General features: G+C 39.8%; 1 protein-coding gene across 1 annotated transcript in view; it reads right to left on the bottom strand.

The window, feature by feature from the left end:
* Positions 1 to 447: 447 nt before the first annotated feature.
* DHRSX (dehydrogenase/reductase X-linked) overlaps positions 448 to 26,614 on the bottom strand; it is a 168,126-nt gene continuing 141,959 nt past the window's right edge. Inside the window, exon 7 of the mRNA XM_040584907.1 lies at positions 448 to 909. Within this exon, the coding sequence (XP_040440841.1) occupies positions 712 to 909 (198 nt within the window). The 3' untranslated portion in view covers positions 448 to 711. The remainder of the gene's footprint in view (positions 910 to 26,614) is intronic.

A 26,614-nucleotide genomic window follows, 5' to 3' on the forward strand; every position in this document is an offset into this window, starting at 1 on the left:
CATCCTCTGCTGAAACCAGTGTCACCGTTATGATGTTTGATCCCTTCCTTACACTTATGCCTCACCTTCAACGGAGAGCTGCACTCGAACTGAAAACAAATGAATTCAATATCTTGTCTGAAGACCTTATTTACATATTTTTTTTTGGTTCTGACTTTCAGTTAATACCTCTGGATAAAACTTGACACATAAAACTGATGTTGTGATAGAAACAACGTAATCATCATGAATGCCAAATGCCTGCATTAGAACAAGCTGACATTCATTATAAAGAGTCTTAAAGATTAATGAAGCTTAAGGAAAAAAGCTGAAACTTTTAAAACTGATTAGAAATGAGTTAGTTGTATGTAACAAAGGTGCCTTAAGTTCAACACGCCACAGACACAACATGCTCACCAGGGAATGTCTTTTCTTTTGTTGAACAAAAAATGAAAACTCAGCTGTGCACAAGGTTAAAGATTGTATTTTAATCACAGACTGAAACATCATGATTTACAAAACTGATGGTTAGATTTAAAACCAACCACTACATCTTTCTGTGGGAATATTCCCCCCACACCCTAGCAGACTAGGGGTTCAAGTGATGAACAGAGCTGTTCATGTTTGCCTTTGGGACTGAACAGTGATTTCCAGGATGATGACTGATGCTGCAAGAATTCACCTAAGATGCTTGTCAATGTATTTCATTTACCCAGCTGGAAGTGGCTTCTTCTAGGGAATTCTGCTGGATTCATCAGAAATCCCAACCATTTTGCAGCTTTCTGTCCAGAGCCTTCTCTGCAGCTCCTCATCATATGCTACGTCAGCAGATTTTGTCCTTTCCTCATTGTAAAGGTAGCAGCCGCCCACTCCTTCCATCTCAGGCGATGCTGCTGCATAGATGGTTGTAGAGGCTCCTTCCTCTGGAGTCTGCAGAAACAAGCAAACAAAAAAACCATAACAAATTCAGATGAGACAGGTATAATAAAATAATTACATTACACCATGGGACCTTACCAATGACAATCAGCTTCCCTAGTTTTGCATCAAACTTGTAGTTCTTATGCAAACCTCATGGTGGCAATGATAAAAATGCCACTTATTCAACCAGCAAAGTAGACTTTGTTTCCACAACATTGCTATTTTGAGATAGATTAAAGCCACAGAACAGATATATGGAAAACTCTGGTCCATTTTTTCAGGAGCCAGTCAGGAGGAGCATACAAAATAATTGATTTAGTTTTCACAGTTAGAGCTAATAAACCCAAAAGCAAACACAAATATTATAATCCTAGTTTAATTATTCATTTTGCAGGGCTGAAAGGGTCTATACTCTGCCTTAAGAAGATGAAGGCTATGCTGTACGTGCAATGTGTTCATTGTTACAACAACATGACACGAGCAAAGGATCATGGAAAGTACAACAGCAAATTAAGATTCCGTAGTTCAATCCCAGCAGGCAGGTAAACCAGGGAATTACATTTTCCAATAGTTTTCAGAATTCTGCAGTGTTGTAAAGCAAAATGGTGAAAGATCTGCAATGTCTGACAGACCATGAGTATTAAATGAAATTTAATAGCTTAGAGTGATAACTCCTTTCATCCTGAGGATATGCAAAACATTTCCATTTTGCCTTCAGAAGGATCACACAGCTATCACTGAAATTATTTAAATGGTTTTTTTTTTTTCTTTCATTGAAGGACATATTTAAAACACAATGTTTGATATGTTTCATTTTTATCAGTGATATAATTAATCAACGCCTACTAGATAATAATGTATCATTGTACAGTCCTTGCAGTCATTCTGAGTCATTAACAGTGCCAGTGCTGCTCATAGCTTTGTCTGCTGCACCTGACAGGATGCCTTTTCCTAAAGAACTCACTTGGTGAAAGAGACAGTATTGAACAGGTTACTCAGTGCTTTAATAAAAATACAAATCTAAGTAATTTGAAGCTTTTTGTGACAAGGTTATGATATTTTAAAAAGAAACAACTCTGTTTTCTCACTGTGCATAAATACAACTTACTAAAAATAATTTATTTATATGATGCATCTGGCATTTGGTTTCATTTACAAATAAACTAGAGCCATGTCACACAATCACGCAATAAGTCAAGGTTACCCAAACTGCGACCTCTCCAGCTGGTGCCCAGGCAGAGCACCCTCAGCATCTGTGAAGGAAATCCATCCCCTGTGTGACCACAGGCACGTTCCCCCAAAAGTGAACTGCTGAAGCAATATACCCTACAATACAAATGCTCTACTCCACGCCAAGCCCTTGATCAAAAGTGTTTAAGCTGAAGGAAAACTGATGCCAACAAGCTGCAAGGAGTGGTAGTACCACTGTGCTTTCCTTCAGCGGCCACGGAATAGCCAGCTTTTGCTGCCAGTTACCACACAAAGACAGCATGTCATGTTCCAAATAACACTGAATGAAATAAGATGATAACTCAGCCATCCAACAGGCTGTTCTCTCAGCAAAGCATCAGTCAGTACATAAAAAAAAGTCAGTTCAGGTAACTGCTGGAATATTTTTTATTTTTAAGAAGATGACTGGACAGTTAGATACCATCTAGAAACACAATGTGCCTATTTACTTTAGTTTTATACTCTACTACTGCTTCTTCACCCTTCTTTGTATTATGAAAAATAGTTCTATTCCCATCCAGTACATTATGTAAACAACATAAAGATATGTGTGTGCATAATTCTTCACATGATCAGGATGACTCCAAAAAGTTGGATTCCACATGCTCATATAGTGGCTACTATCACAATCAGCTATGCTGCAATATAAAATACCTTAATACTGTAAAGCAGCAGAAAAATGATGAATACAAGCATTCATATTTTATACCACTCACTCTGGATGACAGAAAGAAACCAAAAGTTTTTTTAACATACTGCTGTACTTAAAAATTTAGTGACACAGATAAACCATTAGCTCATGTGATGGTTCACTGGACGTTATGTTCCTGAGTTCTCCAGCTCCCCAGCACAAACAAGCATAAATGTCAATGTCGATGACTACCAAATCTTAACAACAGCTCAAAACGGAAATGCTTTAAAAAAAAATTCTGTGGGTGGAATTCATGTGATTATGTTCTTATGAGCAGGGCTCTCTGCAGCCTCAGACATTGGTCTGTATGGATCTTCCTACAGCATCAGAAATGCTATGTGCTTTTGCTGATTCAATGGGAAGTCTCTTCTATCATATGCAGTATTTATCAGGTTCTTTATTTTTTGATGATATGTCAGGTTAGCTCCCCGCCAGAGGGGATCTATACCAAGAGGGTGGCCAAACACTGGAACAGGCTTCCTAGAGAGGTGGTCAATACCCCAAGTCTGTCAGTGTTTAAGAGGCATTTAGACAATGCCCTTAACAACATGCTTTAATTTTTGGTCAGTCCCAAATTTGTGAGCAATTGGACTAGATAATCATTGTAGGTCCCTTCCAACTGAAATACTCTAGTCTTTCTATTCTATTCTATTCTATTCTATTCTATTCTATTCTATTCTATTCTATTCTATTCTATTCTATTCTATTCTATTCTATTCTATTCTATTCTATTCTATTCTATTCTATTCTATTCTATTCTATTCTATTCTATTCTATTCTATTCTATTCTATTCCATTCCATTCCATTCCATTCCATTTCAAATAATATTAAATATTTTAAATAAAAGCAGTGTACAAGTTGAAAGTCAGCTATTGTTTTTATTCATGCAGCCCTAGTAGACCTTTACCAAACCATTTTATGTAGCAAATGTTTTCTATTCTTCAATACAAAGAAAATATTGAACAGGCTCAGACATGAATAAATGCACTTACATGGCCACATTGTGACGGGTCTATAAGCACAGTGACATTGTCACCATCCATTAAGGTCAGCTTATGTAACTTGCCCCAAGATTTAATTTGTTTTTAATCCTGTCCACCATATCTAATACACTGAGTGGAAGGTTCTGTGAAAAATTCCTATTTAGTTTCTATCACCTGTTGCTAAAAGCAATTATCTAAACACATAAGGAAAAAAACCCCACTATAATACATTAAGCAATTAGTGCATAATAATTTCAGTTAAAGGAAAACAATTTTTCCAGTGCAACAGGGAGCAGAGTTGCATATGTATGATTAATTAATTGTCTTATCCCATCTTCTGAGTGCCTAATTAATGTTGAAAGCTTTAATGTTCCATTACTTGAGGATCTCTCTCTTCATTGTTCTGGCGTGTTTTCTGTTTTAATGAAAGTAAAAGGGAAACTCTACACCAGGAGTACCCTGGCCTTCCAGCTGGGTGGATGACCTACCTGTTTTGAGAGGCTGGAAGAAAAGTACTTGCTGTGATTCCATCTCTGGATCATGCTCATACCTACTATGAAAGCACTCTATGTCCACCTGCCCATACACCATCAAGGCTCTTTCCCAAAGTCTTGGATCTACTACACACCCATAGTTAAACTGCAGCCCACAGAGACACATAGACACATCCATACATGTCCTGCCTGTGTACCAGCACCTGAAGACCTCTTGGGAAGAAAGAAGCTGGCAACAGGTTGCAACCACTGGAGCAATTCATGAGTGGACAGGGAGCAGGTTGACTTGTTCCAGCAGTGGCAGCCTCAGCCTAGTTGCCAGCTTTCCTGGGAACCCCATAGCTCTTCTTTTACCACATGATAGCCCATCAAAAGATGAGGAGAAACCACAAAGCTCTTGGAAAACTACCACAAGCAGGAGACTACTGTCCAAAGCAACACATCTGACCCATTCTGTGATGCCAATGGCCTTCTAGGAAGGACAGCACCTGATAAGAGGCCAGCCAAATCACCAGCCAGCACTTGAATACCTTGATCTATAAACCCCAGGATGTTTGTCATGATGCTCTATACAAACGGGAGCAAGTTCCCACCTTTGAGATTCTGAAGTATTACACCAAAAGTTGCAGGTAGACAGGCAGTAATAAGCATCATTCAAATCACAGAGGAGGATACTCTACACACTGCCAGAATTAAAAAACAAAACAACCCCCAAAAAACCCAAACCCAAACAATAACAGAATAATATATATATACATATACATATATACACACACACACACACATATACATACAAATATATATATACACACACACACACACATATAGAATCCGTAACATCATGATTTGGCTGGACTTGTCCTAAGACAAGAGGGATTCCCATAAACTGCACAATGCTTCTTCTCTCTTCAGCTACCAACTTATTTGTGCTGAACTTTGTTTAAATTGGATTTTTTTTTACATATTATTGTATTATTAGTATCCAAGCAACTGTAATTGATACCTTTGTCATAGCCAAGTAAAACTGATTTCTGCTTAACTTCTTCCTAATGAAATTCTGCATGTGCAATTCCTTTTGCTTGTTACAGTATTGATCATGTATTTCACTTTCCTTTGCAATTAACTATTTGATTGCAGTATCCCTTCAACAGTAAATAAAGGTCAGACTGAAATATTGCTTATTACATGTGTAGGCTGTGGAAGGAGAGAAAAGATAGCATGTGACCAGCTGATTTAAGCAAAATGCAGTCTATGTACACAAAATGACATTATTTCAGTACTACCTATTCCCAAAGAAAGATATATTTTGTTGTTTTTTTTTTTACAGAAGCTCTACTAATTCTTTTTTAAAATATTCACCAATAGTAAATCATTAATGTAGAATACTTTTCCTTCAGCATTAAATGAAATATTCTATTCTATGAAAGCTAGGACACATACTAAGAGGGTTTGTGGTTTAGTTTTGTGTTTTTAAGACTTGCCAGTTAATGCATTTCGATTAACGCATTTTTAAGTGCCATATAGTCTTGTCAATACTAGGTGCTAATGCTCACAAAATGTGTTAGCTGACGAGTCAGGCCCTATAGCCATGTCTCTATGAAATGTCACATGCTTTTCATTTGTCTACAACATGCGCAACAGCTTAACTCTTTGGAAATGATGCGCCTGCATCAGTTGTGCATTATGGCTTTGTGGCACTTTTCTTATTAATCCAGGTACTCATCCAGTTCCACCTTCACCTGAATTCATAGCTCGGCGTCCTGGGTAGACAGTATGGTATATACATCAGAAACTACAGAAAACTGGAACAGAAACAAAACTAACAAGCTCCTATAATTCCTCTTCTGCAATCCATTCATTTTCCCAGTACCATCTTCAGTTAACTACCAGCAAACAGTGAGAACCTTGCTGTGTCTTAAACACTGTGATGAACAGTTCACATGGGCAGCATGCATATAATTCCAATTGCATCGGTTGACACAGTTTGCCATATGATTGAAAAAGCAGTAGTGATACAACCTATGGTATCAGAGGAGTTCTTACTCTGGAATAGCTTCCCCTCACCCCAGTCAATCAGCTGATTATACTTGGTTTGTACTTTATAACTTCACGATGCTGCCATCTTGAGCGATGGTAGGAGAGAAGGTTGGGCAAAGAGGACAGAGCAGGAAGCAGCTGGCAAACCCAGCGACTGAAATTGCAGTTGCGTTTTGAGGGACACGACTGAGGGGTCAAACAGGCAGCTGTGCATCAGGACTGGCTAGTATGCTGGCAAATAGCTTAATACTGAGGAAGAACATGTTAAAACACCTTTATCCATACAATTTGTGATGGAGAACACATTAAGTGTTGGTGGAATGCCCCTCATCAGCAACATTAAGTAGACTGCTGTAGGAACACTCACTGACACTGGTTTTATGATGAGAAGGTCCTACCTCATGTACTCACATCCATTATGTCATGAACTTGTCAGTTCATATGGGAAATCCGCTCATGGGCTGATGACTTCAAGGAGTTTTCAGGGGTTGGTTTTTTTGGCATGACGGTTCAGTGTGTTTGCTCTTTAGCCTCACTTTTTTAAATGGATGAGTTTCCCTCAGGCCATTCCTGACTTGGGTGAGGACAAGACATGTCTCTGGCTACCAACACATTTTCCAGGTTCCAACTAGGAAGACACAGTAAGCACTGAACAGGACATCTGTTGGGCCTGGGTACTCAGGCACCTTTGCCAGCATTCCTTTACTTTTTTCCATGTTAATTATTCTGGTAATGCTTTGAAAATGTTAGTATTCTACTGACTGGACTAAAATCTCTGCATATACAGTTTTGTGCCTTTTCTGTCTTTCTTCAGGGAAGACAATGATCATCTGGGATCCTGAACAGTACTATGCATATACACAGTGGGGCTTAGCAACAAGAATGAGAACATGAAATTACTTTTACTGGGTACAGCAAAGTCTGTCATCTAATTGCTGGCAGCTAATGGAGGGGGGACACCCAGCCACCCTTGGTGCACTGCTTGACTCTCAAGAACAAAGGCAAACACAAAGCCACTGCAACACGGAATAGTTTGAAAACTGTCAGAAACAGAGTAGCTGGGATTGTGTTCCCATGAATATTGATGCAAACAACTTGTGAGAAATAAATTACCTGTGTTACAGGGAGCGCTGATTACTATGATCTGTGAACGACCGACTCATTTCAAAACCAGGTTACTTTCTGGTGCAAGACTCTTGAGGTGAAATAACAACAGCTGCTGTAGTGTCACAGCCTGCTGGTGAAGATACGGGCTACATGTGCTCAACACTTCTTGTGTAACTTCTGCAGTGTCTAGACCTCCTGACGTGATCATTGCTTTGGAAAATTTGGCCGAAAAATGATTAGTTGAAACACTGAGTATGAAAACAAAGGCTAGCAAGGAAACTGTGACGCAGGTATAAGGATGTGTTCGGCAAGCTTTCATCAACGAGGCTGTAACAGCCGACTGTAAGCCCTGGTAAGACCCATGGCCAGGACCAACTGTCAGATCCCTAGGAAGCCAAAGCTGCCAGAGATGTCTGGCAGCACAGCTTGTCAAAGATCTCTGCCTTCTCAAAACTCAAAATCCCCAGTTTCCACCTGGGTTCTCTCTCTTCTCCTATTCTTTCCCATGTAGCTCCCTATTACTCTCTTTCTATCCAATTTCTGCCTTGATTATACACCAGAAAGAGATAGAGATGTTTTATTGAATATACAGTTCTCCCTAGAGACTCAGTCAGCACCACCAAATTAATTTCTCTTCAATCCCCAACTCACAGCAAAGAGAATTCTTTAATAAATTCACTTCATAATAAAATCTTTAGGTTTCTTCTTTAAAAGAGACAGCAGCTACAAACAAATGGCTGAGTTAAAATGTGAAGCCTTTCTCTTGACAATGTTGTGGCTACAGAGCAATAATTTCTGAATCAAAGATACGAATATATAATAAAAGACAAAACACTGATAAATTGAGAACAGAAGGCAATTTCCAAACTAAAAAAAATACTAAAATGCTGAAGGGAAGGAACTTTTATAATATGAATAATTCATGCCTATTCTGGGAAAAAGAGAAGCTTTTCCCTGAGTATCCTTGTACAAGATGCTGTAAAGAACAGAAGCAGAGATAGCTGGTAAACAGACACAAGGAGCATCAAAACCTGGATCTCTTCTTCTCTTTCTATGGAAACCAAATTTTTTTGAATGACCTTTCAAAACAATCCAGCTACACAGAGAACCTGGGAAGCCCCACCTCATCTTCACATCAGCCTCCACACAGGTGGCTGGGAAGCCTATAGATAAAGTAGACCATGGAAGAATAAAACTGTCCCCAAAAGATGGCCAGGGTCAGCAGGTTGCTCAGGGAGCCCAAGGACCATTGTCTGAATGCCTGAGTTCCCATGAGTCGTTTAATGGAGCCAACCGTGGCAGGTTTCGCTTTGCTTTGTGTCAGAGCAATGCCATCTGAGAAACGTGTTTTGCTGGAAAATCACCAAGCAGCTCTACTCTGAAACCCTGGTACGGCTCTTCTTTCAGACTCAAAACATGATCAAAGTTTTACTCAGGAAGACAGCAGCCATAGCTCTGAACCTTCCTCTTCCAAAGCAGCTGCTTCAGACTGAGCAGGACATCATGGGTCATCTCAAATAGCATCAGATGCCTGTGTTATCAGGCAGCTGAATGAGGCCCCTGTTGGCTGGCCGGCTTTCTGGGCCACACTGAAGAGATCTCCATTGACTTCAGACAGCAGCTTCAGCAGCGAACTCACTTGTAGATACTACAAAAACAAATTAGCATGTCTTAACTTCAAACCATCCCACTTAGAAGTCAAATATAACCTTAGTGATTTGAGCAGAAGTGTTTGTGGATCCATACTTTGCATTTTCTAACTGTTGAAATGGAGGACTAGAAGAATTATGTTTAGGTTTAAGCAATTCTCAAAATGGAAACAAGAACCCAACTTTACGTAACTGGATTTAAGCAGGGACTTGAAACTTTGGGTCAAAGTAATTAATCATAACCAAGTCCTTTGTTCATTTTGTCAAGTGCATTGAGGAAGATTACTTTGCCTGAAGGCTTATCCTTACGCCTGCTTTGCAGCAGACAATGATACCTTCAAAGTCAGAGCTGAGATATCGCTACAGCCACTCCAATTACATTACACTCGTTACCTCACTCAGCTCAGCAGCAGTATGCAAAATTTGATAGACAGGAGGCTGCTGCCCCAGACATCGCATAAACATCCAGCCAGAGACAGTCATTTGCTGGAAGAACATCCAGTCTCTAGGAAATAAGGCAGGCAATAACAGGAGGAGAGAGCTGAGAGAGTACACGTACTTCTCAAAATGCTGAAGCCTCTTCTGGGAGTGTGACTCTCTGGTCAACCAGCCCTCTGGAAACCAGGTGATGTCCCGCAGCTACCGATTGCTGAGGATGCCAGACTTAAACCACTCAGAATTTTTCTGCGTATCTTCAAATAATCTGGGATTTTCTGCAACACCTCTATTTACAGACAGGCAAGTGGTTTACTGAAACAAATGCACAGGTCAGGAGAAGAGATGAGGAAAGAATGAGCCTCCTAAATCTTAATCCTGATGCCTTGTGCACTAGGCTGTTACTCCTTTTCTGTGTTTGTAAAAGGAAAATACACAATTTATTTGTTTACTACCAGCTTTATAGCCATAATTACAGTATCATGTGAACAATTCAATATAATCTTCCTCATTCCCAGATACAGACTGATCTATCGTTATGTAAGAATACTCAATTACAGCTGAGTATCCATGCTAGACATATGCTAAGAAACTGTTCTGACCTTTTTATTAACTATGTAAGGCTTTAATTCTACTGAATTAGTAGTTTTGAACTATGACTATCTGAGAAATACGAGTAAGAGTGTAAGACTACCCCTCCCTCCAACAAAGCTCTTAGAGAGGCAACCTCTTTGATAGGTAGTGGCTGGAATATCTGCATCATTTAAAAATATATGACCAATTTTTTTACTTCAAAACAAAATTTAAATATGAGTTAAAATGTGAATGGATCAAAATTAAAGAGGACTTAAAACAACAAACATCCATGAAAGCTTTAGAGCTTTCATTCTCTATGCATTATCTTATACCAGTACATCAGTAAGCTTTAGTTTGCTGAATTCTTTCAGATGATGCCAGATTTTGGCAATCGAAATAAAACAACACAGAAAATCACACAGAAGTGTTTGCATTTGAAATGGTAGCTGCATTTTTACCAGCTCCAGAGCAGGAGAAACAGCAAGGCTCTAAGTGCTGAAGAGGATGCTCTTGAGTGCATGTACTTGTGAACAGTTTATTTTATTTACCTGCCCGTTCACACAAAGTAAAATGTCTTTGCTGGCTTTTGCTGAAAACACATGACTTCAGGCATAAGATATATGGTGACTTCTGACTTGTAGCCCCCTACCATCATCTCTACTCTTTTACTTACTCTTTAACATTTCACAAGTCACATAATCTTGTTTTCCCTTCTCAGAAAATGGAAACTATCACAACTCCAACTTCACAACTTTCTTATAAGGACTGTTACTGTTTTTTAATGCTTATAAGCACTCAGAACAGGCATGGAACACCTAAATACTTAAAAGATAACCACAATATAGAAAACCTTTATGAACTCCAGTGAGATCAAAAAGCATAAAGACTGTACGGAACATAGACAAAATGAAATAACCCCAAATTACATAGGCCAGCGGCTGTTTCACAGCCTCTTCTGTTTTAAATTGCTACAACCCCCGTTTTGCACCCCAAAGAGCAGCGGGGTTGTTTCCACATGTGGTCTGAGGAGGGTGGTGGGGCCTGGAGAGGCTGGCTGCCTGCCCAGGCTTCTCACCTGCCCGCTGGAGGCACTTGCTGAAACCAGATGGCTCAGGTAAGAAGGTGCAGATCCCTTCCTGGATCACCAGGTAAGGTCAGCAGAGGACACTTCTTCTCCAGGACTCAAGTAGGCCATGTGACTGCACTAGCAAAGATGGGGACCAGAAACACTAAAGCGCAAAATGACTACAGGGTGCTACATCTCTGCATTAATAGCATGCAAGATGAAAATACACCTGAGAAGATGGGAAAGGTGAAAACAAAAATACACTTTCTTCCAAATATCTCATGGCTACATTGTAGCGGCATGCTAGCTGGGCTGCAACAGGTCCTGTGGGTCTCCTCCACAAAAAGCTCCTGCATGGAAAACGAGACACCGCCTCACAGTGCTTATCCTTGCGCTGGGTCTCAGCCTCCATCTCCTTTTCCTTATTGCTGACTCCAAGCCTTTCTGCAGGACTGAAATGTGATAGTCTTGAAGAGGCTGTGCTGGCTGGCTGGAAGACGTTTCAAGCAGATCACCAAATAGCATTTAGCACTGTCCACAGGTCTGGTTTTCTGTTTTCTAGATAGCTGTTGTGTTTAAATTATAGTTTTGCAATATTCCCCAAGCTGACAGGAGAAAGTCCAAACTGGAAGACAGGCAAAAGTGGTGGGGAGGGAAGCAATCTTATTCAGCAAATTTATGCTTCCTTTTATTCTAGTTGCTGGCAATTTCAGCATTTATTCTTGAATGATAAACAAAAAGATATAAACAAGGTCTGAATTAATTAATTAATTCAGGTCTGTCCCTAGTGGCATACTCCAAAGATGGAAAACAAGAAGAGTAGTCTGATTTTCTATGGTTGTTTTAGTGAAGAACAGAAATAGGTGAAGGCAGCTCAGATTTTCTAATCCTATCTTTTCTGATAGATACAGTAATCAGAATTAGTTAATTCAAGTCAGTAATTACAGATTATACATCCTTGGTTTTGATGAGAGAAATGTGCTAAATAAGTTCAAGGTATTTCTGTTTAAGTAATAAAATCTTGTAAAAATGACATTTCCCTTCTTTTTAATTAAACTCGTATTTCATCTCGAAGCAGCTTGTAAAGAGTAAAGAAAAAAATCAGTCATTTTGTAAACAGCTGTTTCCCATTTTCTATCACAACAGAACACTAAAGTCATGAAATCACAGATAGATTCTGATTATGAAGCTCTCTAAGTAGCTTATCCTCTCAGTTACCTAAGAGAAGTACTAAATTTAAAGGCAAAGGCTACATTCAGGTGCAAATCAACATCTCTCAGTGCTTACTAAACCACCAGAATCAATCTGTTTTTAACAAAATAACTAAAAATGCAAATGCAAAGGAGGATTGAATCTGATTATTCAAATCAAGCTTTTTGTTGTGTAGACTGAAAGTGAGTTTAAGCTCTGTAACTTAAATCCCTTTATTTAAATCAATCAGCCCTGGGGGTCTTTACTGTCCATCAAGGAACCTACTGATGGCTTAAATTCAGAAAAGCAGCAAAGAATATATATATATCACTTTAGACAGGCAAATAGTACCATTGATTTCAATAAGATTAGTCATGTTTCTAAAATTATGTCAGACAAGATCCAAGTCATCATATCTTGCACTGCAAAGCTCATTATAAAGCAAACACGCAAAGTCTTAGCCACACAAATGCTTCCCAAGGTCTTAAACAGAAGCAAAACCCTTCCATCTTGAAAACAATTACTCCTGAGTTCAATATCATCACATTTAATCTGCTAAATGGTCTGAAAGAAGGGCAGGTTGGTACTTGTAGTGCAGAGGGGGATATTAGCCTTGGGAGAGGTGATATTATCAATTTGCAGGGGGGCAGAGAGAGAAAAAAAAAGGTGGCAGTTCCTGCCAGGGGAACAGATAAAGGAAAGCGGTGAAGTGGGAGGTACTGAAGATTGTTAAGTACTAGTACATAGCAAGACCCAGATTTACTATACACTGAACCTGTCAATTTTAATATACAGGCTGATATACAAAATACAAATACAATATACAAAAAGGTGTTTTGTAAACCTTCATTAAGGTAGCAGATGGAGCCATTAATTTGTGAATAACATCTCCCCTGCAAAGGCCAGGAGTGGATTTGGTGGCAGGTATCATCCTTCCCATGTTCCTGTTTCCTTTGCCGGATGACAGAAGTCACAGCAAAAGTGTCATGTTCCTGTACAGGTACAGTCCTCTGTGAATGTCTAAACTGACTGCCCTGGCTTGTGTCGCAGTAAGAATTGGTTCAAGTTCCAAAAATTAGGTCCATAGTGATTAGTCAAATCTTATTACACGAAGGAGGACAATGAAAAACTGGAGAGAAGAAAAACATTTAATCACTTCTATAGCCAAAGTCTTTCCCCAGTCTGCTATTGAAAAAGAAAAAGAAAAAGAAAAGGAAAAAGAAAAAGAAAAAGAAACAGGAAAAGGAAAAGGAAAAGAAAACGAACTTGTGGGGCAAGAACGTAAAAAATCCCAACAACCTTCCTGAACATATTCCTTTTATTTCATTCTCAGATAGCTCCTGTCTCTGCAGAGAGCTTCTGACTGGGGTTTTGATACTGGACTGATTAAGGGCATAGGTAGGTAGGTATGACCCAGAGACCTACACTTGCAGAACTATCAATAGCCAAAATAACACAGTGAGAATTAACCTTTTATTTTTATTAAGTGCCCCAGGAGAGTTTCTGTTGCACTTGTATTCACAGGGCTTTTTGACTGAAAGGTTAGAGCAGTTGTTTAGAATGAGAAACAAATACCGGGAGGTTTTGTGGTTCGATCAATACATGTTACAGACTCATCTGGTGCTGAAATAATTTACTTTGTTTAGGGAGCTGGTATTGAACTTCGCTCTTTGGCAATGCCATTTCACTACACCTGCCTGTTTGCCTTGAGAGCCCAATCAATGAGCCCTGCCCGCCGGTGCGCTCTGCAAAGAGCTGTGCCCCAGATGATTAAACTTCTGCTTCCCAGGAAAAATTCCTGTTGAATTAATGCAGAATGTGCTGTGGTTTAGCAACTGTTTTTAACTCGCAAAACTGCAGGCTGAGGTCTGAGCAGAGGCTTGAGTGGCAGTGCAGGCTGCCTGTCCCAGCCCTCCCCATCGCCTCTCCCGCCTGCCCAGCAGCTTGCTTAAAATTCTGCTCTTTACCTGCAAGTCTGCACAGCTCTCCAGCCACCTATTGTTTTTTAATATGTACTTCACAGTGGAATTGAATTGTTCCAATCAAGATCAGGACCCTGTTTCTCTAGGTGGCATGCGAAGCACATCTACAGTCTAAACTTTCACTCGTTTTCTCTGCCTGCCCTTCCACCATGCCCCACGACACTCGCAGATAGTCCCAGCTCTTCTTCATTCCCTTTTCCTCCTGAATTCCTAAATGCCACTTGCCAGGCCCTCCCTGCAACCTCACTGAGTGTGCTGGCTGCTTGCCCCATTGGATGAGATCCCTTTTTTGCAGCACATATGCCATGTTGAGGAGGGTCTCCTCAGGGGCTCAGGGCAGGAGGGTTCCCAGTGTATCACCGACACTCACCCTCCTTGGATCACCCATCCATGTCATTGAACCCCTTCAGAAACCAAAAAGGGGTAGAGAGCAGCTTTCAAACATGAGCTCTTGGGGCATGCCGATGGCTCTTACCAACTCTGGAACAAAGGAGCAAGCACAAGCCTTTTGACAGTAGAGAAAGAAGAGGGAAATATTAGGTAAAATCTCACCAATGGATTGACCCAGCCATATCTGGGAAGACAGGAGAAACAGTGGGTCTACAAGCGGTACTAAGCCCTTAGAGCTGGGCAGAAACCAAGGCTCTTCTTGCAGCAAAATCACAAGGGGCATCGAAACGGTGGTGTGACAGCATGTTGTATTGCTGGGTGTGTAGGGCTGCAAGGGGAGGAGTGTGAGTGGGGGTGGTCTCAGGGTGCAGAGGCCACCAGCATCAGCCACAATGCCAGCCACTGCCTGACCCTTCCCAGGGCAGGAGCAGCTCCTGCATCTGGAGAGACAAGCTGAAAAACCCTCTTTGCTCTACAAATGTCTGCTGAGTTGATGTGTCCAGTTTTTAGTCCCTGAGCTCTGTAGGGGAGCCACAATTGAGAAGCAAGGGTTTCCAAAGCAGCACAGTTTTTATATAAAAATAATCGAAATGTTTGGGTTTTACCAATTACATAAATCCTTACTGACCAGAACATAACTGACCTAAACATAACTGACCTTTACTTTTAAATCTGTGTTCAATAAAAGAGGATTACAATTGTTTGTGAACTTTGCAAAGTCTGTAACATGGCTTGGGGAAAAACACCCTTAATTTATATTTGTCTAATCCCTAATAGCTGCTGACAGTCTGTGAAACAAATAGTTTTAATTATTTTCTCCTTGCTGAATCTTAGGTCTCATCATTTAATCATAAAAAAATAGCACATTACTGACAATTGGGATAAAATGGAGAGTCGTACAGTAGGAAAAACAGGAAATCACATTAGCACCAAAGTGACAAACATGTCCTTCTTATTGCAGCCCTGTCCTGAGACATCAGAACATTTACAACTGCCCCATAAAAAAAAACCAAAAAACAAAAAACAAAAAACAAACCAAACCAAACCAAAAACCAACCTGAAGAAAATAAAAAGCCCTTCAGACATTTTCCATTTATCCTGAAATGTATGGCTATTAAAAATGTCAGTGTGGTCTCTGCAATAAAGAAAATAGTTTAAAGACTCCTTTCAGTTATTAATGAACAATGTATGGGTCTTACACATTGGTGTAAAATAAGTGCTACTTTTTTTTTTATCAGAACTACTGATGCATGAAAATTACTACAGAGCTAATCAAAGACTAATCAATGACTATATTTCAAAAGTAATGCTCTGTTCAGAGGAAAAAATGGCTGCAATTCACAAACAATTATTGACACCATGAAGCACATGAATCAATGCCCACAAGAGATCTGCACATTATTTAAAATTTCTTCATCAATATTTGCCTTTGATCCTTTGTCCCAGTGTAATTTTTCCTGCCTGTAATACTGTGAATGTATTAAAGGTTAGTGTGAATACATTAAAGACACTAGCTTAAAATGCAAAAGCTAGACTTCTGATGGATACATCTAACAGGCAGCAGTGGCATGACTATTTCTGGAGTGCTGTAGCCATGGGACTCTGTGCAAAGCTCCTTCTTGTACAAGACATTGTCAGCCACAAAACAATCAAGACCTCACCTCTCCTGGGCCCAGTATAACACTGCAGGACATGAAATTCTTAAAGTTTTCCCAGTTTCTTTTTCAGCGTGCAATGGTTTACAGCTCAGAGTAAGTGGAAGTACATGAGGTGACCAGAGCTGGAGGTGATGTGCCTCAGTGCTCACTGAAGTCTCCTAGGGAGACAGATTTATCACGGGCTCCTAAAGCAAACTGATGAGTTCCCATCAGCCCAGTTCTCTAAATATAGCCTTTTGCCTTGTTTTTATCACCACCTCTGTTTAGAGCAAGGGAAGACTATGAACTAGTCCAAGGTACAAATCTGAATTCTCCTCTGTTAACACAGAGGAGAGAACAACCATCCATTCTTCACTTGCATAAGCAAATACTGCAGATGTACAGGGAAGCAAAGAAGCTGATTACCTCTGGCTCTCATGTTTTTCTTTTTGAGTTACATATGGCTTGAGGCATGGCTGGTTTATAGCCTGAAATTATGTTCCTTTACTTTAGGTTTAACTGCAAATCAGTCTGCTTAGCCCAGAACAAACATCTGGTCTTTGCTTAGAAAACGAACAGACAACTTCACACCTGCCACCAGAGCGCAGCTACTCAAATACCTGACAACAGTTACCAGCAGCACTTGATAGGAGGGAGAGATTTTTAAAGAAAAAATACCCGGCTGTGACTAGAAATAACCAGATTTGCGTGTCTTACTACAGTTCTGCAGAAGAAAGCAGCAGTAATTTTTAATCGCTAATATAATAAGATGGAGAAAAGCAATTTGGTTCTTGAAAAATCAGGCAGATTCCTCTTCTAATCTAAATTAATATTATGAAGAATTTACAAATAGCTGTAGAAGACCACAGCAGAAAAAAACAACCATAACCACAAAGAGAATTTTGAAGACAAAATAGCACCAAGGTACACGTTCTTACAGAGAATATTTCCCTAAGCAAAAGTAGATGCCTGAGCCAAGTATGCTCTTTAACTCCTTCTCTGAACATGTAAACTCATTTCAAAAAAGCTCACTCAGGATTTTTTCCTCTTATTTAGGCAAGTATGAGAAATTACACAATAAGACTGAAGATTTTCTTAGCATTCATCTCATTTGCAAGTAGTACAGAGTTGCTCACACGCGTAGTTTGCTTTTTTATAGAAAAGGACACAAAATCTAGACAGTCCTCTGGCCTGCACTAACTGCCTCTATATTAAATAAGTACAAATATAACTATTTTGAAACTATAAAGAGTGAAGAAGGCTCAACAAAACGGAGATGAGAATACAGCCCAGTACATATGGACATAATTTTAAAATAAACATTAAAAATGTATTTATGAGGTAAGGAGCAGGAAAGGAAGCTGTCATCCCAAAGCTTGTGTGCCTGGGCACACTGGCCTGCCAGCTCCCAGTTTTCCAGTTTCATTTAGAAAAAAGGTTACTATCATCTATCATATTCCATGGGTTGTCAAAATAGCCATCCCCATGTATTTTTCATTAAGAAGCCCCCTGGAAGAGGTGTTTTAAATGCTTGAAAAGGAGGTTAGCTGGCTATTTGCCAGTTGCACCACAGCTCTGCCCTTTCTTCCAATTCAAGAGTATATTAACCAGAGGATAATCACAGGTGTTCCCATCCATAATCTACAGTAACAATAACAAACAGCAGGTCAAATGGAAAGGATCTTGCAGTCTTTCAAAATAACCAGTTTTGCATTTTGTTAGAGCTATTTATTTATTTTTCCTTAAAATTCTTCGGTATTGCAGGTGGCTGAAATCAAGAGTGAAAGAATATCGTTGAAAAATACTTAATAATATACATTCAACTTGCAAAGCTAAAGTAGGCTACATTTTTGTTTAGTAAATTATTTAAAAGGTAATTATTTTTATGAAAATAATTTTGTATATGAAAAAAAATAATAATTGAAGGTAAGTGATATTTTACCATGAAAATTGTCTAGTCTCCACAGATTTTAGCAGAGACTCTAAAACATGAAAGCTATTGCAAGCTCCTGCATTTTAGATACATCTGTTTCTCTATGATAAAGGCACTATACAACTGTGATAACAACATACTTGCAAAGGTCTGTTAATAAATATCTGCTGTTGACTAAAGTTTTACAGAAACACATGTTGACAGTGACAACAGAAAAACAAGAAATGAAGTTATATGCATTTACTTAACAAAAATACTTCCACCTACCACACATAAAAATAAAGATTCTTTTTATGCAAGAAATCTGTTTACATGAAGAAATACCAATTGGTACAAATGACCCAGCAATGCAGTGTTCTTCACCAGAGAAACTACACACTCTTTACTTATTCCCTGAAGCGGCAAAACCACATGCATCTTAGTGACATGATTCATAGACAGCTATTTCCATCATATTTATAAAAATACCCCTATGGGCTGCTGACAGCAATGAGAGGTGAATGAGAGATTACTGAAATACAGCTAAATTGAGGGCAGCTTAAGAGACCTATGTTTCGGTTCATCACACCATTTCTTTCTTGACAGTTCAAATTTTTGGTATAACCCAAAGGATTTATTTTTAAACCTAGACACTCATTCATAATAGAGGGCAAAGCTTTAACTCAGTAATTTGAAGCATCGACACATCTTAGCTATCGTAACAGACCCATGATCAGTAGCTTGCAGCAGGTCTATTGCTCTGATTTGAAAGACCCATCCAAGAGAGGTGAAGAACCCAGCTTTGCCCCCTCCTAAATACCACATAATGGTTTAAATAAATAAGTCTACAAAAACGAAATTCAAATTTTAAAATGTACTGTATAATTTCTCCATAAGAAAAATACAGCAAATAGCAGCAAAAGCACCAATTCAGGTGAGGCTGATCTGCCATCACAAAACAGGAAGGTAAGAATACCTGTCTTCCCTTCAGGCAAAATCCTAAACCAAACTCTCTGTTCTGGACATTTTAGGAATGGAAATCCTCATTGTGCAAACCCTTGTTAGTCTACTCTGGACACTGTCAGTTGGAGCTCCTTGGCTGCCTCCCAGCATGGCTACAAGCCTCCCTGCAGTTAGTCATCTCGAAGGTACTTTAGATGCAAACCAGTCAGTCAGGAAGGCCCAAGGCAATGGCTTGGGCTACTTGTGGAAACACAGGAGAAGCCATGGTCTCTCATACATCGGTCATGCTGCTGGCCCTGGCTGCCTGGCCTCTCTGTTGGAAGGGTCTCTTCAGCACTGACCAGCTTCTAGAATTTTGCTGTAACCCAGATTAGAGATTAACTGGACAGCTATGCCAACTATCTCTACATCTCCATTTTCAGTGTAACTTAGCTAATTTGTTTTTTAATGGCACACACAGATTTCTTGACCAGGAAAATAAAAGATCTCATCTTCACTGAAGGCTTTTCAGTCTGAACCACAGCCCCATGTTCACTTTTCTCCTGTAACCAAAAGCCAGAACTGTTGGAAGCAACACAGCTCATCAGCAAACAACTGGAAAAAATGTTGTCTAGAAAGGCAAGGATGGTGAGTGCAAGAAGTGGCACATCTTCACCAGAGGTTTTCCTAAAGAAAGATTTGCTAAGTACTCTAAAAGTTCAAAATCAAAATTAGTATTTGTTGGGAAATCTTAACTTTTGGACTCTTAGACCGAATTCCTTTTTTCTTTTCATCATGGGAACAAACCAGACAAAGCTGAGGACAAAAAATTGGATTCTAAATACAAAAGGAATTCAGAAGAAATGGGGGGGTTGTAGGGACTCCTTGGAACATCTCTGATCTCCCAATTTTGCAGATATCCTATCAGCTGATATTCTCCATACACCTATTTAAACTCCATCTTTAAAACAACACTTTTCTTATATACTTTTCACTTCCACTCTGTGGAAGCCTTTTCCAGAGTCTGATTCCAATTAGGAGAAAGAAGTGTCTGACTTCTTTCTACTTATTTCTTTCTCACTTTCTCAAAGTAAATAAATTTCCAGTCAGCTTGCTTCAATTCATTCTTATCTTGATAAAATTGTTTCCTTAAAAGCCACCTTACTCCTGTTTATTTTGATTAAAGGTATTGCTAGGTATTATGACATAACCTGACAATAAAAAGAAGAAAAAAAAAGTTGTTGCCTAGAGCTTCTACAGAGTCAAACTGAAATCGACTCACAAAAGATGCATTGTCTTTATGGTAACAGCAACAGCACTGATACCATCCTTGGGTGGGATGGTACCTGCTTACATCTATGAAGTCTAATGACCCTAATGCTGCAAACGCTTTCTTTCCATCCGGGGGAGCATGGGACAGATTGCACATCACATGTATGAGTGCTGCTACTGAGAACAGGAGGTGCTTTACAATCAATCCCCTTGGCTCCTCTGAGTAAACCATTGTGTAGTGACCTGGAGATGACAAATTCAGGTACCTGAGCACAAACACATTTTGTATTTTATCACTTTTTCAAAAAGCTGGAAATAGATGACTCAACAGCAATCTGCCTTTGACCCAGTGCTGTGATGAGTGGATTGAAACCCTCACAGAAGAAGTTATACAGCCAAGGCATTGGGTGATGGATATACTTTGCAGTTAAAAGAGTGGTTCGTATGAAACAGACTTGCCCCAATATGAGGGGAAAATAAACCATCACACCGTGAAAACCGAAAATGAGCACTGAGTGTGTTTAAAATAATATTAACAGCGCAACTATATTTAGGAAAAAAAATACTGTGTGAAAGTCCCTGCTTCCTGCCTTCCAGACCCGCAATGGATTTCAAGCAATATCAGCTGAATCCAGTATTATGAACATTTGAAATACTTACTACCTCTGGAGATCTGCAAGCCTTCTAAAGCAATTAGGGTTTGGTGTATCTGTGCCGGCCTCAATACACTTCCCCAGATAGTAGGCATAAAAATAGGACACGTGCCGCAAACCTAAACCAGGCAAGAAAAATAAAAGGCCAGCCCCAGATCAAGGAGAACCTCTGAGGAGCAGGATCAGACATAAAATGCTTTACATAAGGACAGTGTTCCACATAAGGAATGTGAAGTCAAATCAGATAATCCTTGTTACAAGAATACACAATAAGATTGGGATCTGGATGCTTTTAGGTTTGGGTCTTACTTATTTGTTTAGCAGGTTCTGATCAGCTACACTTGTGCAAAGCCACTGATGAAGTACCAAAAACTTCATGACAATGGAAGTCATCATCTTATATGCAGAGGAAAACGGGGACCTAAATTGTCATTACTGGTCATGATGTATGACATTGGTGATAACTGAACTCCTCTCTGAGAAATGACCAAACTACATTCCCAGGCTGGGCAGCCATAAAAGTAGCTTTTGTACCTGGACAATGTGCAACTCTTACAGAAAAAACAAGCATCCTGCCCCACAGTGCCTTTTCATTTTTAGAACAGACACACCTGTCAAAATATACTCATAGCATGTAATTTTATTTTCAACACTCTGAGCTCCAAAAACAATGGGACAGCTTTTCCCTTTCTACATTTTCAATCATCTTAGGATAGTATGCGACAAGTGGCAGATGCTGTGGAAGACTACATTTTGCATCTCAAGAGCCTGGCTTGGCAGGCAAAGTTATCGAATAAGTCAATCAATACGGTTCTTCCTGACACACATTCAGCCTCAGCATGCTGCTGCCTGCTGCAGGGATGTGAGGCAGCTGGGGAGACATTGCACAACGCTGCTCACAGCAACGCCATGGGAACACAGGGCCGCCAGGCACAGGGCACCAATTCTGGTCCCTGCTGTTCATTCAAGAAATAACGTATGTACTAAATTGGATAAACTATTAATAAGACGGTAAGTTAAGCTTGTAGGTTGTTGGTGGCTTGCTCCAAGACTTTGACAAGTAATTAAGAGACATTGGGAGCAACTCAGTTTTTCAGACCATGCCTGAGCCTAGGACCAGCAGCAGCACCTCCTTCCTATTCCAGTGACAGAAAAGTAGGTCAGCATGATGGGGCCACACAAATACCACTATAAATCCCATCCATGATAAGCTGTCCAAGTTCATTCTTGTTTTATTGCACATTGCTCAGGTTTCATTCAAATCCTCTTTTGCATATGTTCTGTATTCCCCACAGAGCGCCTGGTCTGTGGTAACATCACTCCTGTGGTTTCTTCCCCTTTCCAGTGCTGAGATGGCAACAAAAAAATGTAGTAATTTGCCCTGAAGAGACTCACAGACCCAACTTAAAGAGAATGTTTAAATATGTAATAACATATAGACTCCACTAACTCTGGACAGATTGTATTAATGACTTGTGTTTACATCTAGGATCAAGTACCTTCTAGAAAAAATGGGAGCTAGAGCCACTGCACCAAATTTCCTGCTCATGTTTACCTATTAAAATCCACCAAATCCCATGTATTTAGCTGAGAACATAACAAGAACAAAACAAGACATGTGAACTACAACTTGTTGTATCTCAGTACCCTTCCCAAAAATGCAGATATGAATGTTTGGGGCTGGCAATTGTAATTGTTATGGTCATTAGTAAAGCCAGAGTTATTCAAGTGATTTCTGAATTGAAACTTTTCAAAAATCACAAATTTGGTGCTGGATGATCCTGTTATTTTAAAAATTGTATTTGCTGTTTACAGTTGTTCCTCAAATAGTGAGTAATGCTTGCTTTTCAGCTTCTCTCTTTTTACATACATTACACGATTATAAATACATATAGGGAGCACACATAACTACCCATGTAAATGCATGACAATATATATGTAATAAGCAGTGGAAGCACACAATGGATTGTAAACTTATATGAAAAATAAATTTCATAAGTAACTGGGATTGCCTCACCTGTGGCTGCCCATGAACACACTTCCCACTTGGACGGGAAATGGTCTGGTTCTCTGAACACCTTAGAGCTGCCATTTGAAAAACCAGCTTGAGTAGAGATTACCTGTGCCCCAGACATGTGAACACACCTTTCCAGTTCCTACTCTCTCCTGTGCTGTTGTTTAAAATAAAACTAATTTAATGTCCTGTACCTTGGGATGGGATTCATTTCAACCAACTTTATACCTTTATACAGCACAGACATCTATAGCTGAGCTAGTCACCAGAGGATCCCTTCATCGTACACAGGGACAAACTGGCACTTGAAGGACTTGATTCACCTGGCCAACTGTAGATATTTATCTTGGGATAAAACTGATCCAGTACTAGCAGGGACCACAAGGAGATCACTGGATGAACAGCTCTGATGCAGGCATTCATATTGCAGATATTTATGAACTAGGAGATATGTCAGAGGTGGCTTCCAGGCACAGATGCCTCAGACCACTGGAAAAGGGGTGTTGGGTCAGCTTCTTGGCAGAACTTGGAATTTTCTGTCAACCTTTCAAAGCTCAGGATAACCATTAAAAATTGTGTCTATGTTGTTCATGGAAGAGCTTCCTTACTTCACATTGAAAGGTTTTTCAGTCGTCTTGGATTGCTGGTAAATTTAGGATTGGTAAATTAAGGACTGTCACATTCACAGAGGGGAAAAGGAGTGCCTGTAAATCTCCAAAGCCTCCTAAAGTTAATTTTTCTGTAGTAAGTAGGGGCTTTAGGTGATGGGGCTCTGCAATATAAATGTTATAAGCATTGTTTTGTTGCATTACTCACAAGTAGCAAACGAATAAGGAATTTAGTTAGGTCATCCCCAGAGAAATATTGATTGATCTATAATGCACATCGTACTTGGTGGCAAATTGTCCGTGTGTGTGTGTGTGTATATATATATATATATTAATATGCACTTCCACAACCTCCTACTCTGCATCTCCTTATTTTAGTTGGTGGTCTTTCTCCTTAACTCAGTGCACAGGTCTTTCACATGGAAGAGAGAAAGTGCCTGTAACTCCTGTTTGCACCCTTGCTGAATGGGTCATTTCAGTGGGGCTGGGGTGGTCTTCTCTCTTGCTCTTTTTCTCTCTCAAAGAGCTGTCTGAAATATACAACAGTGAGAAAGATTAGTGGCTGCCCTGTGTTCTGCTGCCAGTGGGTTCAAGTTTCCAACAGTGTTGTACTACCTGACTGAAAGAAAATGGAATTGTAATTATGTAGTGATGGAGGTAGAACTTCCCAGGCATGCGAGGGAGAATTACAGTAGTGCAATGCTATAACCTCTAACTATAAAGACGATGGATTGAAAGTAAAACACTAATGGTCTAGTTGAAATGTCAAGATTTTCTCTAATTCCCCAACTTTTCAACCTCTTTTTTGAGACCTTTTTATTAGCAGCATTGTGGTTACCTTCTTTTAAACTGACAGTAATCGGTACCAGGTCCCTGGCATGTGTTTGGTCTACGGCAAATTATCTTCTCCTTTTGTGTTTCCTCCATTTTCAACAAGTCTGACTGGGAATAGATTACCATACAAAGGTATTAACCAAATATATAGGAAAGTACTGCTAGGAAATGTCGGCAAGGAATAAATTGGCTGATGGAAAATGTCTTTCCTAACTAACTCTGTGGGTTCTGAATATGAAAATAGTTGCAGATTACAGGATGATAGGTGCTGATGTGCTAACACTGGTTAGGCTCATATATTTTCACAATTTCTTAACTGTTTACACACTCTCTCCTACAGCAATACAGAGACTATTTTTTTCACTCTTTTGGATATGAATTGAATTCCTTTCAGATAGAATGAAGTAATCTGTCCAAGCTGTCAAGTTAAATCAACAATCCTACCACAGAGGAGTTAGGGCTAAACCCTTTCTTACACAGTACAAATACGTGTTTTCTGCATGTTCCCGGCCTGCCAGCAAAATGATAACGACAACATTTCAGTCACTTATCCAAAAGTTTTGCTCCAAAACAATTTCACATAGAGAAAGCATAGGTTTTTACATAGCGCATAGCGCAGGTTTAACCTGCATTTCTTTGGACTATTTTCCAGGTTAAAAAGCGTCAATCCTGCAGGCAGCGTTAGACATGGAGACAGTTTTCTTGTCTTGTGAACTCTTTTGAAAGATGTGAGATAGTCTTCCCATTTCACACTGTCAGGAAAAACAAAGGGGTGCTTTCCTTTTTTTAACCAAACAAATAAAACTGCAGGACAAGGCATGAGATGGATCTCTGACTGCACACACTGCTTTAGTTTTTGCTTGCTCCATGGCTGTGTTTCAGCCTGTTCCAACTAGCACCCTCCAAGAGGAAGCCTGGGTGTGGTTTGGGGATAGATCACACCAGCAGCTGCTCCGAATAGGAGTTGCAAACAAGAACTTCAGCAGCCTTGATTCCCTCTGATGCACTCCAAATCAATCCTACCCATTTTGTGCTGTCCCGTACTAGTAGTATCCTTACCCCTTTGCATGCCGTATACCAAGGCATGAAAAACAAATCCTTCACTTTCCTGCCATGAAAACATTCTCTAGCAATTCTCAATGTGTCTCTTAAAGTAAACATTAAATAAACTTAGACCTGAGAAAACACGGATAAAGGTAACGATATTTTGGGACACAGGGGAACAACAGATTCAGTGGAGACCAGGTTCCAATGCTATTTACGTGTGCACTGAGAATCAGCCTACTGTAGAGGGGTCTGATCCTAACAGGACAGACACAAAAGACTGCTCCAAAGCTTTCTTATTCAGCAGTTAGAATAAATAAAGCAGCCACACTGCATCCACATACCCCATAACAGGCAGGACCTGGATGCCTACCCAAGTCCAGGGACTCACGCAAGAAACACACTCGGATCACCAGGGTTTGGGAGCTCACGAGTGGATTGCTCATTACCCTTCTCAGGTAAGTCCCTCCATTTCCCCCCCTAGAATCATTCTATGGGTGTTGGAGAAAAAAAAAAGGAACCCTATGGCTCTGAAGCTTAAATCCTTTTACAAATGTGTACAAAAATGGGACCTGTCTAAAGACCTGAGTTACTGGAATAAAGTAGACCATTCCCTTCTCTCTAATTTTGACCAGAATGCTACTTTTGATCTGAAAACCTTTTTGTAAAATTTAACTGTCAATAACATGTTTCTGCAAGGATTTTTCATTTTGTGAGAATACCCCAGACTAGCTTTACATGAGGACCACACACTCACATGGACAGAAGATGTTGATGCTGATGAATTGCTGCTTTCAGCTGTAGAATTTAATTATTCTCATTCTCTACAGCTGGCATTATTGTGCAGTGATGTGTTTGTCTTCTGACACCTCGGGGGGGAGGTTGAAATGAAGTTTCTACGTTCGCAGTGCCAAAGGGACAGTTTGAATAAGAAGTGCTGCAATGAGACCTGCAAGACTATGTCCT

This window comes from Falco naumanni, chromosome 2 (assembly GCF_017639655.2).
Source record: "Falco naumanni isolate bFalNau1 chromosome 2, bFalNau1.pat, whole genome shotgun sequence".
NCBI lineage: Eukaryota > Metazoa > Chordata > Aves > Falconiformes > Falconidae > Falco > Falco naumanni.